This window comes from Thunnus thynnus, chromosome 6 (genome assembly GCF_963924715.1).
Source record: "Thunnus thynnus chromosome 6, fThuThy2.1, whole genome shotgun sequence".
NCBI lineage: Eukaryota > Metazoa > Chordata > Actinopteri > Scombriformes > Scombridae > Thunnus > Thunnus thynnus.
This window is the reverse complement of record NC_089522.1, coordinates 29,040,327-29,058,509: the sequence shown is the minus strand read 5'-3', so window position 1 is coordinate 29,058,509 and position 18,183 is coordinate 29,040,327. Positions and strand designations below refer to the sequence as shown.

The window sequence follows — 18,183 nt, the reverse complement described above, 5'->3', positions numbered from 1 at the left end:
AAATAAAAAGTATATCCACTGTCACCTCTTATGGTAAATTAAAAACGCTTCTCAATATTCAGATTCATCAATGTTAGAGAGAAACGAGCTCTGTGATAGAAGCTCCAGACATCTGGAGAGCAATGACACCAGACTGGACAAAGCAGAGGAGGTGCATGAGTGGTTTGATGATGGACAATTTCTCTACATCTGGCCACATCTGGCCGCCAGGCACAGCGGCTCAAACTCCTGGAGACCTGGAGCTCGTAGTGCTATCTCAGCAGAGCCAGGCGTGCTCATCATCACCCACATCCTCTTCCCAAGGTCCGTCCAAGAGGAAGGACCTATTTATGGTACAGAATAAAGATTATATGGAGGGGGTTATATATGGAGATCCTCCTTTTAAAAGGCTGCTCTCCATCTCAGCGACACACACACACACACAACATCTCCACGGGGAAGAACGCTGATGTTTTTAAAAGGCGTATAGATCCGATGCTGGTGGGACACGTTTGGAAACAGGAAGCTCCTGAGAATTTCAAAACACTGAAGCACCAGTAGTTCACTAAGCACCTTGTGGGAGAGGGTTTAGGGATTGAAGGGGTTGGGGGTGGGGGAGGGAAGGGTGCATAAAGCTCCTCAATAACAACTTATTTTAAGACAAATGAAAATAAACTGCGAGGGTGCACAAAGGAACAGTGTTCATTCGATGCAGAGGATAGGAGACAAAACCTCCCGCTGTAGCTGTTATTCTTTATCTACACAGTCTTAATCCAAGTTATCATGGGTCATAACTCAAAATCATAAATCCAAGTGTAGATTCTTAGATTCTGTCGGTGTAAAACTGAACAAAATTACGACAATTTAATCCTTTTTTTTTGGCCAAACAGGACGTGGTGGGGACCTGGTTTGCTTGAATTGATTAAAGCTACATTCCAAGCCATATTTTCTCTGGACGGACTGATGAATTGAATGTTTGTTACAGCTGCAGCAGCTAAAAGCAGTGTTTTGCCAACTTCAATGTTTTTTATGACCACAGATTCCTCTGTAGGGTGGATTTTGACCGACTCCGCTGCATTTAGTGGGAGCTCTCTCTCGCATACTATTAGGATTCCTCAAGCGCATTCGATCATGCATATTTCAGAGGCCATACTTGACACAGCAGGCTCTAATGCAGTTTATGTAGAAATGAAGGCTCTAAGTTGCTCTTTGTGACTTCTTGGGCTAATATTCTAGCTGACGTGTGTACAAATAATCACAACAAGCCTTGAGCTGAGGTGAAAAATGCAGAAAACAAAAAAAAAAAAAAGGGGGAGTTGTGGGGAAACAATGCAGGCAGAGATAATCCCTTTCATCTAAATATCTGCATTGTGGGCGTGTAAACAGTCGTGGTGAAGATGATGATGATGAAGTCTTGCAGAGCTCTCAGTCAGCCTTCCCTCCTGCTGTGAGCTCAGTCGTACCGCGCCGACTCCGCGGGGGTAATTGATGAATATTTTGCGATGCTAATGCAGACACCAGAAGTGCCTTTGGTGTATAACCATGGTAACTACAGCACCTGCATGCATCAGACGGCGGGGCGGTAAAGGGCTGAACTGATAGCTGATAAGGAGAGGTCCCAGCCCCGGCGTAGCATATCTTCAAAGCATGGGCGTTTATGCAGAAGGGGAGGGCCGACGCCGGAGAGATAGGCCGACCGCAGGAGGCTCTGACCTGTCTGCGCACCCCTACTAGACTTCAAACTGACTAAATTATTGTCCTGTTGCTCTTTCCTCCCTGTAAAAACGGTAAACTGCGACCTAATAAAGTGATATTTCACAGAAGGACTGACCTTGTAGTGTCTTTAAGGTCGTTTGCTCTGTAAAAACAGCATTGTAGACAGCGATGTAGAGCTGGAACAAGTAGCCGATTAATCGATTAGTTGATCAACAGAGAAATAATAGGCAACTGTTTTGATATTGGATTCATTGTTTTAGTCATATTTCAAGCAAAAATAGTGAAAAAAACCAAAACACGCTCTGATTCCAGCTTCTCCAATGAGAGTTTTTGCTGCTTTTCTGTGTGAATTGAATATTTTTGGGTTTGAGGTTGTTAGTCAGACAAAACAAGACAGATTACTCAATAATTTCACCTTTCCGTCCCTCATCAGAGTTTGAAGCAGAGGTCTTTATTTCAGCTTTTAGCTTCTTACTGCTCCTGCACGAGTGTTTTAAATTCTTCTTATTCTTAAAATTCATGTATAGCTGAGTATATGTGAACATGTCTTTATGTACATATAAAATCGTTAAATCTTCTATTAAAATTTGTGTTTTTTCAATGCACAAACAAATAAATGAATAGATAATTAAATTATTCATTAGTTGCAGCCCTACTGCAATGTGCTGCTGTATTTTAGGGCTACAACTAATGATTTTTTTCATTATCTGTTAATCTACTGACCTTTCTCTTTTAAATTAATCAATTCATAACAGAGAAAATCATCAAATCTGCACATTTGAGATGCAGGATCAAGAGAATATTTTGCATTTTTGCTTAATAAACGACTTAATCGATTATCAAAATAGATTGCGATAGGCTTTCTGTCAATAATTGTTCCAGCACTACTATATTAGTGGTGCAACGTGATGCCTAATAAACACTTTAATAAGCAAAACAGGTTAACAGAACCAACAGCCAAATTAAACACTTACTCCATGCCACGTTTCCCCCCGCTATAATAAAGTCTGAACACCGTATGTGGCGTCTGTGTGAGCCGGCTGCAACAAGATGTGGGACACAAAGGCGTGCAGAACATCTGTGAACAATTAGAGGCGAACAGAGCGAGCCAGCACTTATACTGCCCATTACACTTGAATAAGTCACTGGCTCAGCTTTTCATGATGTAATGCGGCACAGCTTGGATATGCAATCTCAAAAGTTGCACTGGGACACGGGCTCTCACAAAACTTCAATCGGAGCTCAAACACGGGCACACAGACCATAAATGTAATCTAGCGAGCGGAGAGTGGAACCACATTTATCCGCAGAGCCCTCGGCGGCTCTGAGGTCATTCCTCAGGATGAGATGTTCAAAGCGGCCGGTGGGTCCTTATGTTCTTGACCGAGTGTTGTTCCGAATGTCGCACGTTCATGTGCGTTCATTCTGAAACCCCAGCTCGTGTTTAAATTCTTTCACTTGCATGCATCAGCTAAAAAATGTCAATAATTCCACCCAATCAGCAAAGTAGAATATATGTTTACACTGCTGCGTTTTGTCCATTTGGTGGACTTTAAGTTTAGAGGTTAAAAGGTTTATCTGCAGTGGGGGAAGAGTAACAAAGTAGATTTACTTAAGTACAATTTTGAGGTACTTGTACTTGAGTGTGTCCTTTTTATGCTACTTTATACTTCCACTCCACTACGTTTATTTAACAGCTTTAGTTACTTTTCAGATGAAGATTTGACACAATGGATAATATAACAAGCTTTTAAAATACAACACATTGTTAAAGATGAAAGCAGTGTGTAGTCGGGGTCACATTTCAGATGTCTATGAGTTGTTAACAGCTCCACCAAATCGTGATTTTTTCCTCTAAACTTCTCACATGGTTTCATTTCAATAAATGTTCAAATGATCCAATATTTCAGCAAAAATCAAAGATCAGAGAAAAAGTCCAAAAACTGAAAACAGATTTGTGTATCAGAACTTTTGTTTCTTCTTCTTTCCTCTCCCATGAATCATCTCACGACCCCTCAGATTTATCTGCTGACCCTTTGGAGGGGTCCAACCCCTTGGTTGGGAACCACTGGACTAGGAACCAAACCACTACTTTTACTTTAATTCTTTAACTACATTTTGCTGCTGATACTTATGTACTTTTACTTAAGTAGGCTTTTTCGTGAAGGACTTTTACTTGTAATGGCGTATTTTTATATTGCTGTATTGGTACTTTTATTTCTTCCACCACTGAGGATTTGAACGACTTCTCGACTTTTAGGAACTAGTCTCCATCTTTTCGCTCCACTCTTGAGCTCTCACAGTTTCGATGGCTCTTTGTGTCATGTAGTCTATGAGGTCTTTCTCACATGATACACAGCATTTGTCCGCAATTGCCAACAACAACAAACAGCAACATTACATCAACAGACAATTTGGAGAAGGCATGAGGGATACGTCATCTGTTTTCAAAGCAAAATAAGAAAAAAAAAACCCAAAAACGCAGCCTGCAAACATTAAAAGATTCATCGAGCGTTTCACAGGAGATCTTCAGTGAAACTTAAAATATTTTACAGCCTGAATTCTGGCCATCTCTGTAAGTCCGTAATTCAAAAAGGGTTGAAACTATTCCTCCATCCTTACTTCTTCTGACCTCAAACTTGGTCTTTGTTCAGAAAAACGATGAGACAATGAAAACAGCATGAGCGTATATCTGGCCTTAAACCAACAGGCACAGATCATTAAGTATGGATGTTTTTCTCCGCTACGAGAGGACTCTAAAACGCTGCACGCCAATAGATGTTTGAAATCTCGTTTAATCTCCGAGCAGACCTACAACTTATCAAGATTACTGGCACATGTTCTATTGCCAATAAAAAAATCCTTCACGATGTGAAAACAAACAAGAAACAATCCACTCCTCATGACTAGAGTGCCATTCAGAAAATGTGGAAGGTATCACATTTACTGAAAAGCAGCATTGTTAAAACGGTGATCCAATAACACGTATTCACTGCCAGTACGGCTCCCAATAAGTTTTTATACTGGCGAATATGGGCGCCGATCCAACTGGTTACCTTCATGGAAAAGTACCATTTGGAGTAACTGTATTAGAGCTCCAAAAATTCCAAATATTCCCTGAATCCAGCTTCTCCAATGTGTCTTTTAAGATATTAAACTGAATATCTTTAAGTTTGGGAGATTTGAAGACGTCGGCTTGGACCAAAATAAACTGTGAGAGACGTTTTATAGTCAAAAGGTAAAACGACTAATCAACACTGAAAAATATTCAGGAATAACAGTTCTAAACCCTGCATTAGTTTGGTGCGACGCCAATGAAAATCAGCCCCTTAACATGAATTTTTCCATGTTCCATTTGCAGATTTCTACCCTCAAAACTGCAGCAGGATTGTATTCTTGCTGGTACATAATCCAGTTAAACAAAAACATATCTTGACATTTAGGAACTGGGCTTAGAAAAAATATCCAAACCAAAACCCTAAACTGAAAACTACACTAAAAAAACTGGAGTCAACTTCCAATATGCGTGAACATAATTCACCCCCGACACGGGACAATTCTGGTCATTAAATCACACCATAAACTGTGTGCTGCCACTAAATTTAATGAGTGTTTTCACTTCCTGTTCCTCTCACTTTGTGCTGTTTATGTCGTTTTCCGATACTATTTAAACTAAAGGCATCAGATTGTGCACTAAAAGAATATTTTGCACCATCAGAAACACTTAAAGACATCTTCCACACATGTAAAATACTGTTCTTTGAATAAGAGTTTGTGTCTGACATGGTTTTTTTCCACAAAAAAGTTAAATTACATAATTACAGCTGCAATGATTAATCAATTAATCGATTAGTCGTTGGAAAGAAAAATGATCGGCAACAGTTTTGATAATTGATTCATGGTTTCAGTTATTTTTCAAGCAAATATTTTTTGGTTCAAGCTTCTCAAATGAGACAATTTGCTGTTTTTCTTTGTTAAATATCTTTTAGATATAGATTTTGGATTGTTAGCTGCACAAAACAAGCTAACTGAAAACATCTGAAACATTTCACCGAGTAAATGATTGATCAATTAAATGAGAAAATAACCTTCAGATGAATCAATAATGACAGTAATCATTAGTCACAGCCCTAACCTACTCCTTAGAGAAACTATTCATTCTGAAAGTTTAACTGCTTCACACAAGAGAGAGTTCAACCTTCCACATCACACTTGTGCCATCTGCACACTGCATCACCATTGGCTCACACTAGTTGTGATGTCACAAATCTTGCTGGTTAGTACACGCCTTAAAAAAAAAAGCTGAGATTTATGGTGAGCACACAGAAACTTTTTTTTCCTCCTTCAGCAGATGATGAAGAAAACAGCTTCCTAGAGTCAAACTCTGCATCCTCCTGCACGATGAAGCTCAAACATCCAACTCAAGTTTTTGAGTGGAGGGGAGGAGGAGGAGGAGGGGAGGGATGGGGGGCTTTAAATCAGCTGATAAAAACATAAACTCAAGGAAACAAATGCAGTGCCAAGTTAACGTATGGTTATGTTGTTAAATCCTCCTTAAAAATGACTCTATGTTAACATTTCCAGGGTGGTGTTTCCTCTTCATGCATCCCTGCTGCAGACATGTTAATTCATTCACTAGCATTATTATTATTATTATTATCATCATTATTACAGTGATGCTGGTTTGTTTTAATGTAAGCCAGGCTGCTTTTGAAGTGTCACTGTGTCCAGTCACAACCGGGATTTGACAGAAAACAGCAGTTTATTCCCATCATAAGCTTTCAGTCTCTCATTTGGATGAAAAATGAACCGTTAGTGCCCTCAACGCACTTACAGCTGACAGCTCCTTTTCCATGTCCCCCTTTTTCACAGATTTTTAACCCTCGAAACTGCGACACAGCTGCAATTTTTTTTTAGCCACCGTGTAAAGCAGCTAAACATAAAGGTGTTTCAACCTAGAAAAATGTCATTTTTCTTTCCATGGAGACAGCCCCCACCTCCTCCTCCTCCTCCTCCAAACCCGAAAATCCTGCACCGACACGGGTCCCCTCCGACACACGGGCAACGCTGTTACCGCCCTTGCGTCTCCCAACACCGGGAAACACACAAGGAGGAGGAGGAGGGGAGGTGGGGGGGTCGTTTAACGGTTAAAAACACACCAAAAAACCTCTTGTATTTAAAGCTTTCTATCAGCACAGACGTTTACTTTACTTCCCAGGTGATGTTAAAACAATGAAAAAAAGCCAGCAAAGGATGAGTGTCGGTATTCCGATTTTAAGCTAACGTTACAGCGCATGAAACGGCATTTTAACGGCTGTTTTTTTTCTCTCTCGCTCTCGTCTTTAAACTCACCTCATTTGGTCGGAAACCGCCGGAGTCGACGCTGTCGTGCCATCTTTAATAAACATATATAAACAGGCTAGTGTCTTTTAAATGTTTGGTTAAAACCTTGTGCTCATTTCCTAGCCTCCTCCTCCTGCTGCTGCCGTTGCTGCTGCCGCTGCTGCTGCTCCTCCTCCTCCTCCTGCTCCTCTCTGTGCTGCAGCCGCTTTCTTTCTCCGCTCGGCGTTTAGTGTTTGGGTTGAGGAGGAAAAGTGATGTCATTGCATGAAATTGCATTACCCGCCCCAAATTTTTTTTCTCTCCTCCTCCTCCTCCTCCTCCTCCTCCTTCTCTCCTCTTCTTCAGAGAAGTTGTCCCCATGCTGCCAAACATAACTTCACCATATACTTATATAAATATAAAGCTGCCTGTATGTGTGGTTTTTCTGTGCTCTAAATATGCTCTGCACACTTTAAAAAAAAAAAAACACCACTGCTAGGATCGTAAATCTGTCCAGATTAGGATATCATTAAAGGACAGGTTCACAATTTTTTCCCAAATAAGTCTTAAAACAACAGTCAGGTGCCCAAATGAACTCTGAAACTATGTTTTTCTTGCTGTAATCATTCCCTTCACAATGCATTTACAGTGTAAGTAATGGGGGGACAAAAATCCACAGTTCTGTGCAAAAAATGTATTTAAAAGTTTATCTGAAGCTTCAAACATAGTAGATATCTTTCAATGTTAAGTCTTTTTTTAGTGCCAAAGTTCCTCTTTTTGTTACTATACTGAATTTGATGCTAAAAAGACTGTAAATGTGGCAGATATCCAATTGGTTAAGCATCAAATCAACTTTTTAAATGGATTTTGAATGGATCACTTACATTGAAAGCATTGAAGCAGATCTTTTAATAGCCAGTATGAACAGGAGGAACGATAACATCAACATTCATTCAAGCAACTGTTGTTTTTAAAGACACACTTTAAAAATTGTGAACTCGTCCTTTAAGAAGCGTTCAACAAAATGTATCAGAAAATAGTTTTATTTGTGGATGAGAGATGAGTGCACTTTAAGTTTTAGTTACACAGACAAAATGATGCAAAACTGAGAAAAAACATTGACCGACTAAACTGGGTGCAATTTTAAGGCAATTTAACCCAGACTAAACATGAAAACCAAATAAATACACCCACATGACAAACAGAAGTACAATCAATGACGTAAAGTCTAATAGTCTACTGGAAATGGTTCACCGTAGATCGAAGAGCTGCAACGATTAGTTGATTAATCGCCGACTATTTTAATAACCGATTAATCGTTTTAAGTCATTTTTTTTTTTACAGAGAAAAAAAAAGTCCAAATTCTGTGATTCCAGCTTCTTAAATGTGAATATTTTCTGGTTTCTTTAGTATTTTATGACAGTTAAGTGAAGATCTTTGGGTTGTTGACTGTTCTCAGGACAAAACAAGACATTTGAGGACGTCACCTTTGGGCTTCGGGAAACAGTGATTGATGTTTTTTTTACCCACTATTTTCTGATGTTTTATAGAACAAACAACTAATCGATTAATCAGGAAAAATAATCGTCAGTCGCAGCCCCCGGATCAAGCATCAGTCTTTGAGTTCAAGATTTGTTCATCTGGGAGCGTCAACAGTAGCAGCGTCGACGTCTTGGAGCGAACCGTCTGTGGCGTCCCCTTCACCTCCGACAACCTCCGACACCACCTAGGAGGAAGAACAGGAAGTGAGCTGACAGGAGTAAAGTTACCTGCTGGTTAAAAAAAAGATCTGCTGCTTTGTTTAAAGGCTGTAATTTTCAACTGAAGACCATTTTTTCTGTTTCGTCCTGGCTGAAATTCCTTCCATGTTTGTCAGAGTCTGACACGTCACCCGACATACAGTCCGCAGCACAGTGCAAGAATGTGGAAACACAACAAAAATAATTGCTTCCTTTATTGACTTGTTTTTGCAAGCACACTGTACATGTTTCTTCAAAAGCCATGTTTACATAATGTGATTACGGGCTGAAACAAAGTTGACAGTCATGAGAAGAAAAAAAAAAAAGTGATGAAATCTTTTATTGTTAATTAAAAAAACCGAGGTTGAGTTCACTGTTTGATGACTCGGAGCTTCATCAGGATCTCACAATGTGACTGCTGCTACGACTAATGTCTACAAACCAACCCAGAGCACAGTGGACTCTTTATAACAGCTGCAATAATCAGTTGATTTTGGACGGTTGGGGGGGACAAAACAAGATGTTTGATGACGTCAATTTTAGAGCTGCTCCTTAAAAAGTCCCTCAGCTGAATCACTACCTTTTTTTTTTCTTTTTTTAAAGCTGCGTCATTACACACACAGTAACGCAGGGTGACAGCATGACAGGCTGTAAACCTCTACAGATTAAGAACTGTGATAGAAACAGAGGGTAAACAGAAGACAGCGCGATACTCAGAGAAGAGCGAATGTTTCCCGCTTCAAGCTCTCAGCTCCGGGGTTAAACGTAGCAAAGTCGGTTAAATTACCGCTGAAACAGACGCGGTTCATGACTGAAGGACGTATGGAAAATGTGACTATAAAATTACTTATGAAGCTCCGTTTTGTTTTTATGTTGTTTGGATGGTTCTTTAACAGTTTTATTATGGAATATAGTTTTATGTTGTTTTTATATTTTATGAGTATATCCTATGTTTTGGCAATCAGCGTCGGTTGATTAGGAAAGGAAGAACTGCAATTTCCATGTTCTTATGGATGAAAAAGCTGAACGTTGACATACACATGTGAGCATAATGCTAAACACATTTTTTTTTAAAGTATATTTATTAGGCATTTTATGTCTTTATTATTGGTTGACAGTAGAAAGATGGTGAACGACGTCAGCTGGACTCAGACCAGGACACCCCGCTGAAAAACATTTTTCCACAAACTCACTTTGCAGAATTGGCATCCAGACCTGCACTCTCCTCCGCTTCAGACACTTTTCAATGCATAAAAAAGTGGCACCTTTATGTGCAAGAGCTTGTTCGTTATTCTGCTACATTCTCATAACACAAGCAGTGCAGATAGATGATGATTTAAAGTCTCTGCTTGCAGGTTTTTTTAACCCTATTTTCATCATAACTCTACAATTCACCAGTCTTTTATTGCTCAATCACTCCTTAAATATCGATATTATTCAGTTTGACAGATTGCAACTGGCACAATAAACGTGTATGATTGTTGATTTCACAGAGCGTATGGGGCACCATCAGTCAACAGAAAGAATTCAAGACACTCAGAATGACAAAGCGCCTAACTAGAAGTTAACCTGGTCATCCATGATGGCGTCCACGTCCCTTTCAGAAAGCTCCTGTCCTGAGGCGTCCAGGTCCACCGGGTCTGGGTCTTCTCCAGTCAGGATGTCCATCGGGGCCTCGGCGATGGCTCTAATGGTCTGGTCCTCCAGAGCCAAGGCCGTGTCAAACTGCAGGGGGGACGGAGGACCCTGCATACCGTCTCCTTCCACATCCAGGTCCTGCATAACATCAGATGAATACTTGTAACGGAGTATCTGACAGTGAGTGTGGAACATGACGTGAAGTGAGATAAGAAAAGGTAACATCATCATCATCATCATCATCATCTGTACGTACATCGCTGAACTCTAGAGGAAGGCTCTCTGTGGGCTGAAGCTCTGCGGCACTCAGGTACATGTCTTTGCTGGCGGGGGTGAACTGCTCCTGCGGTGGAGCTTCTTGCTCTGGCTGGTACATGGGGGGAGGCAGGGTGAGGTGAAGCGGGCAGCGAGGATCCTCAGACTGACCCATGTGCACGGTGCGGTCGCACGGGACGTCTTTCAAGCCGGGACACATTTTGAAAAGCACCTGATTGCTGTCTTGGAAGATGTCTGAGCGTCTGGTCATCAAGGACAACGACATGTTGTACCCAAACAGGAAAACTGATACCAGAGGGTCAAACAGATAAAACAGAACTGCTCCCATTTTCAAAAAGTAATTAGTAAAACTGTGTTGTATCTCATGGGAAACTTTATCCTCACTAGCTGCCAAATTGTAATTATTGCAAGCACTAAATTCATTTCTACAAATAATCTTCCTGTAGTCAATTCTCAACATAAAGCTTCTTATTGTGATGTTGCGAAAGGCTCGAGTGCTTCATGCCTGAGTGGTTGTGTACAGTGTGTTAGTGATTTCTGTCTGAGCATAAATACTTTGCAGGGTTTGTTCACAATGAAATACTGGTGACAAACTAAACTGGCGATTAGAGGAACACAAAATTCAGTACTTGCAATAAAACTGCCAGAGAGAAAACTACAATGTAAACACATTAATCCTGTTGAATGAAAATAATACAGAAAATGAAGACAGGTTGGGAAGGGGTTTTGTTCCTTCCAACTGAACTGATTAACCCCTGTGTCACTCTGGGAAAAATCAACAGACCACAGGAAGGAGTTTATGTAGGCTCCCTTTGAAACCAGCAGCTACTGCAAGCTGCTGGTCTTGATCGGGGCCGCAGCGGATCGAACGAGAGGTGAAGGCGTTTCGATGAGAAGAGAGAACGTCAGCGTGTCAACAAAAGAAATGTTAATAAATTCTTTCATTCAATTCGTGAAAACCCATCTGAGGTTTCTTTTATGGAAACATTCTGAACTATTATGGTTTCATTCAGTCAAACCAATATGAAAACACCATTGAGGATACGTGAGACACAGTGCCGGGTCATGGGCAGGCAGGGATTGGTACACCGGGTTCCTTCCACAAAGGAGATGCATTTCTCGTACACCGTTCTTGTGTGCGGCTGCAGAGGAGAGAGAAGTGTTAGATAAGATCGTAACACTAAACCGAGAGGAAAAACATCAACATAACAGCATAACAGCATTTCCTTTATAACTATAATCATCTTTAAGACCATTATCATTCCTGGAAGCCACAAAATTGTCAAGAGGAAAAGGCGTATGAAAATAAAGTGAAACTCTTCTGGTTTCTTTTCAGTGTCTGACTGATCAAATCTCAATTGCATTCTGCTGCACTCAAAAATGTTGAGCATAATCTAAAAACCAAAAGTATGCAGTTTCCCCTCAGTCACTGTAGTTTTGGACAACGTGACAAACACATTTGAAGGCACTACCGCTGTAATACATCTGATGTAGAAGAGCCTGCATGTGTGTGATGATGCATCATATGTATTTTACCACCACGTTTCTGTAGAGCTTAGTGAGTTATTCTCTTTTTTAAAATCAAAGAAAAGGTCATGTTTATTTCAACAAAACCCTTGGCGTTTTAACTCTGTTGAATTATCAAACTAAACTGACTGAGGTTGGAGCGCTGCCTTTCATTTTAAGGGTCACAAACGGCCTCACTTACCCCTCGTGGTATCTAGCCACGCAAATAGTTTGTGTGTTTTTTTGCCCAGATTTTGATTTATCAGACTCAGAAATTTCTGCCTCCACCCAAATACAACAAAAAAGGTGAATGGAATTTAGTCTGAACTGCTCACAGACATGAAAAAAAATACATTAAATAATGTATTCAACAGTAACATCTCTTTCCAGAGAGAGAGAGTCACGTCAATATGGTTAATGCATAAAGTGCAGATAAACAGTAGGGACTGTTTCTTCAGTAGTGATATATGGCTCGAAGAAAAACTGTTGACAGCAATAACTGTAGATCATCCAGTGTAGACATTTGACCTCAAGCAAGAACATTTTTGTATTGTTCTCCTAAACCTCTGACTTTTCCGTTAGAGATTTGCGAGCGTTCATGATATGATCATTAGCGTAGTCGATACTCCTAAAATTGCTGTGTAAGATGACCTGATACACTAAGTTTGTGGGCAAGATTCGTTACCAAAGACAAAAAAAAAAAAAAAGAGCTTAAAGTCCTGTTTTGTCATCAGACAAAAAATATATTTAAACAATGTCAGCAGTAGGGGATCTGAAATAATTAGAAAATCTTCATAGTACAGCTGCGTGTCATCAGAGCAGAACTGTAACGTGACAGAAATTAAGAGGAAACAGTCTGACATGAGATTAGATGCTAAAAAAAAAAAAAAACAGTAGTGCTGAACTCTGCTGCTTTAGAAAGATAAGAGGTGGACGGAGGATGTGACAGTCATGGAGATATTAGATGAGAGAAGATAATAATCTACAGTAGGTGATGTTAACGCTGTCAGATGATGCTGGACAGAGATGTGCAGAGAGACACTGAGGCAGCTGGCGGAGTGAGAAGTTTCTTAGCAACTACTTTAAGTTGTTGTGCTGAAATATGCCAATAAAACACTTCTGTCTGTCGATGACTTGTACAACAGGTCTGTCCCACTCATAAATTTTGTTTATATTTATGAGAAAAGTGGTAAATATCATAAATTCTTTAAATTGCTTGTACGTGCCGTTTAAGAACAAATCTGCTCGTATGAGTAGTTCTTGCATGAGGTCCATTGTTTCTGCTCTTGTGGTTTCAAATATATTTCTCCAAAGCATTGAGCATCACAAACTAAAACTGCCACATGTACACATATGGATATCCTGAAACCTGGGCAGCTAGACTTGAAACCATCTGCGAGGCTAGATACTGCCAGGAAAATGGGAAAGTTTTGTGTTTTTGCTCACTAGTTTTACTACTTTCTACTCTTTTAACTGCGTCCCACCTGAGGAGCTCCTTCTGTCACAGCCTGCCTCCTCTCTCTCAGCTGCCGATGCAGCAGGGCTTCCACGCCGTACCGACGACGGTATCGACGCAGAGCTTTGAGCTTCTTCAGGTTCTCTCTCTCCTTCATGGACAGTCCTTCAGGCCCCGTCAGCAGACTGCTGCCTGTCATCAACATAAACAAACACAGTTATCATTGAGGCCTGCGATGTCTTGTGGAGGGTCTGGACTGTTGAAGGCAAGTAAACAAGTAAAACATGTTTAGTTAGTAAACAATCTGTCGTGTGTTAACCTAGAGTTTCGTGCTCCACTTTGCGGTTGTGCAGGTATCGGCGCTTTTTCTCCTTGAGCAGGTGCTGCAGGCGTTTGAACTGATCGATGTAGAGAGACTGGAGCCTGATGAGTTTCTCTCGAGTGATGAGCGCCACCTCTTCTGCTGTGTACACTCCTGCATGTCTGCCACGACACAGAAGAAATACATTCATCATAAGATCTACTAGTAAAAAGGGCCACATAACATTACTACACTCAACAATATGCAGTATGTGCTTTTTGTCATAGCATATTGTTTTTGCAGCAAGTATGAAATAAATCAAACATACTTTGCAGATTTTAATAACAGGAAATGAGGCAGTATGTGTGCCTTTGGACATCAATCACAGTAAGATTTTAATAAGTCACAGATGATTAAACATCGAAGAGAAAGCAAATGTTGTCCTGAGGATTTCACTTATTTTGTTGTCAAAAGCTCTTTCTGCAGCGGGTTTCACCATCCCCGTAATTTATTTTAATTCGTTGCAGTTGTGAGTAGCTCCTTAACGTTTCTTTGTGCACTGCGGGATAATATTACATCAACAGCACACTCTAGAATGACTTGTTTTTGTAGTTTGCATAATGACTTTATTTCACTGTCACTTTTTGAAATGAAGGTCTGCAATATGAATCCAATAAAATGACTTTATTGGGCTTTAAATTGTCTCAAACTGTTCATTCTCTAAAATAAAACAATGAAACAGTCAAAAATAATTGAGCTTACTTCAGAGGATCCTCGTGATCACTGTCAACGCTGTCGGCCTCGCTGTCAGGGTCTCCTCTCCATGTCTGATCTAACACCAAGGGTCCCTGCTCTTCCTCACTCAGACTGTCCTCATCTGCCCCGAGAAGCAGAGTTAAACATTATGATGATGGATACACATGTTCAAAGAAACACGTTGATTTAACCATACCACAATACAGAAGAAAAGCTAATGCACACATGATTAACTTCACTGGAGATGTGTACAGTTGACAAGACCATTTACCTAGAATACGACTTGCTTCGGAGCGGCCTCCTTCGATGCTGTGCGTCTCTCCACGGTTGTATCCGCTAAGCTGAGACAACAGGGACTCCGGGGTTGGACCAGAAGATGCTTTTCTCATCTGAGCGCGGAGAGCCATGGCGTTCCTGCGAGCATGCTCTGCACAGAACGTCACTCTAAAGAAGAGAAGGGATGTAGGATAGATGCAAGTCAGAGATCTGTTTGGATTTGTTATTAGATGTCTGGTGTTCAAGTCTCTGTATGCAAGTTCAATCCCTGGAGGACAGGAGACACAGAGTAAACAAAAGTCTAGACTTTCTGTTTCCAACTCACCCATCTTTCCTCTCCACCTTTGGTGCGGCGTTGGGGCAGCGTTTGCCGTTCTTGGAGGAGACGTAGCTGCACTGCTTGTACGGGGCGTTCTTGTCCTCCAGAATGTGTTTGATGCAGAACTCCAGGCCGTCCAGGCGGGGCTGAGAGCATGGTCGCTGGGTGAAGGAGCAGGCCTGAGGCTCCTGAGGACGGGGAGTCTGGGTCACCCGGTTCCGACTTGACGGCAAAACGTGGATGCGTATCCTGTTCATTGCAAATCTGCAAAATAATTCAGAGTTGAAACAATTAGTCCATTAATTGGTTTGTCGACTGACAGAAAGATAATCGAATATCAAAAAAAACTTCTGGCCACTTTTCTCTGTCTTTGACGACAGTAACAAACATCTTTGGATTTTATATTGTTGGTCAGTAGGGGTGTAACAATACGTGTACTTGTCCCGAACCATCACGGTACAGACGTTACAGTTTGGTGCATATAGTCATATAAAGAATACGCTCCGTGACCCAAACAATTACTGTCAAAATAGTTTAATAATCCACTAAGTCCGACGTGCAGAACAGTAATTCTAGAGTTTTTCCACCTGGAACGTTCTGGCAGTGCACCACTTTAGCTGTAGTGTGCTCATGAGTGTAGGCTACCCGGCGACCTTGTAGTGTCGCTGCCGTCAGAATAACAAACGAGAGACCTTTTACACTGACCGAGTGCAACCTTTTATTAAAATACGCTTCTTTATCTCCGTAGACAACACCATGTCTCCCCGTCCCCCCTCCCCTCTATGTGACGGTCGCCTTTGAGTGAAGTTGTTCAGAACAACGATAAAAACATTTGATTTCTGATGTGGTCAGACAGCAGGTTGTAAGAACCAGTTCTGAGAGAGAAAAGTGTAGTTAAAAAGTATGAAAGTAGAGGTAGCGGTTTGGTCCCTCTGACTAATATACATTTTTTTTTATTAATCTATTATTTAACAACGAAGTCCCTTTTGACATTGAAATCTCTTTTCCGAGGGAGACCTGACCAAGACAGCACACCAGTTACAGATTAAGTAGAAATAAAACACAACAGATAAGGAATACAAACATCAAACACACAAGGCTGAATCCAGCTCAAATAAGGCAGTTGTAATTCTCAGTTACATGGACTTTTGACATGGCTTTAACTGTTTCCATATATAATACATGATATCATTAGATTATTAATAGTGAAGCATCAGTGTTAGAGCAGCATGTTACTGTTGTAGCTGCTGCAGGTGGAGCTAATTTCAACTACTTTATATACAGTTAGAGCATAAATCAGCTGTCAGGTGACCTGACTCCCTGCAAGAAATAGAAAGGTTGATTTCCTTTTCCACTGCAGCACAACTTAACTGTGACAGTAATGTTTACATTTTTCAAAATTTAAGACCAAAATGTTATTTTCTACCTTTCTTTTTTTCTGCTGTACTGAAATCATACCAAACGAGCAATGATCTGAAATCCAAAGATATTTAGTTTACAATCATGTATGACACACAAAAGCTTAAAATTGTCACGTTTGAGAAGCTGCAACCAGCGAATTGTTGGCATTTTTCCTTTAAACTAATCATTTCAGACATTGTTTAAACAAAAATGCCAAATATTATCTAGTTCCAGCTTTAAATTGTAAGGCCTTGTGGTCTTATCTTAATCATACATGGCACTAAACTAAATATCCTTGTGCTGTTGGTGGGATTAAACAAGACATTTAAAAAGGCATCACCTTGTGCTGAGAAAATACAATGGACATTGTGTTTTATAATTGAGACAGTTATACTAATAACGTATTACATATAAAACATGGGCACAAGTCTGTGTAGACCACAAAGAAATGTCATTGCAGGTGATGCATTAAGATGAGGAATCTGACAAAAAATATCCGTTCATATTTTAGAGATCCACGTGGTTTATTTAGCCACAAAGTTTAGACACGGTTAAAATTTAGCCACAGTTTGAAACAAACTTAACTTCCAGATAACACTATTCTTCTTCCTTGCATCCTCAAAGACATGCATATATGCAAAATACATCAATAAGAATAATATTTGTATTATATACCTATTGTTTCTTAATATTTTTTGTTATATCTACATTATTTTATGACATATGTATACATGTACAACATTTTGAGTGCTGCCGAGAAACGTCTCTAATACTCTGTGAACATTTTACAATTAATTTAGTTCAGTTAAATTAATAAACACCGTACTGATGCGATATGGACGAAAGGAAATGTTGATAATCATTGAAACTAACGCCTAAACAGGCGGTGGCAGGTCAGGTGGCTTGTCAGAATCGGGTCTTATCAACTTTTTTCATATTTTAATGCGCATTGTATGTATAGACAACGGCCACAAATATACATATACATAACCAGCGAACGCCTTTATAACATATATAAGAAATTGTGTTATATCAGCCGTTATAACTGCAGCAAAAGTACATTTCTACGCCCCGGACAACTCTAACCAGGCGCCACACCGAGCTTTAGCCCGCCTCTCTTTACTGCGTCACTCTTTTTCGGTTGTGCAGTCGCCATCTTTGTTCGGCAGTTGCTAATAGTAGCTAACGGCTAATTTTCATAATTTTTGCGGCTGGGGAGCGCGATTTAGTGACCGATTACAACAAGCAGTCGTCTTTGTCGATATCGTCGAAATGCCTCGATGTCAGAAGACGAACAAATACCTTAATTTTCCGTTAATGACGGCTTACCTTCCGCACGGCTGCCTCACTTAACGTAGCTCCCGAAGCACACTGCGTCGGTTTGCCTGCATTCCCTGATAACTGCCACGGCCACCGCAGGAACAACCAGAGCCCGCCCACTCAGAGCTCTGATTGGCAAAAACGCCAGAGTTCAAAGCGCGCCATTGGCTCATTTAGA

General features: G+C 40.5%; 2 protein-coding genes and 1 non-coding gene across 3 annotated transcripts in view; all 3 read right to left on the bottom strand.

Moving 5' to 3' along the window:
- The window catches only part of nckap5l (NCK-associated protein 5-like), a 39,471-nt gene extending 32,188 nt beyond the window's left edge, over positions 1-7,283 (bottom strand). The window contains exon 1 of the mRNA XM_067593268.1: positions 7,048-7,283. The gene's annotated coding sequence lies outside the window, so the exon portion shown is untranslated. The remainder of the gene's footprint in view (positions 1-7,047) is intronic.
- Positions 7,284-8,042: 759 nt separating this feature from the next.
- On the bottom strand, positions 8,043-18,130 carry kansl2 (KAT8 regulatory NSL complex subunit 2). The gene is made up of 10 exons (XM_067593267.1): positions 18,015-18,130; positions 15,291-15,548; positions 14,961-15,133; positions 14,696-14,810; positions 13,952-14,115; positions 13,661-13,824; positions 11,716-11,812; positions 10,651-10,904; positions 10,326-10,532; positions 8,043-8,743 (listed from the first exon to the last, which is right to left on the bottom strand). The coding sequence occupies exons 2-10, from the start codon at positions 15,539-15,541 to the stop codon at positions 8,654-8,656; spliced, it is 1,515 nt and encodes a 504-aa protein (XP_067449368.1). The 5' UTR covers positions 15,542-15,548; positions 18,015-18,130; the 3' UTR covers positions 8,043-8,653.
- LOC137185425 (small nucleolar RNA SNORA2/SNORA34 family) lies at positions 11,395-11,528 on the bottom strand. Its single transcript, XR_010928872.1, has one exon. It is a non-coding gene; the product is annotated as a small nucleolar RNA SNORA2/SNORA34 family (small nucleolar RNA).
- Positions 18,131-18,183: the final 53 nt, after the last annotated feature.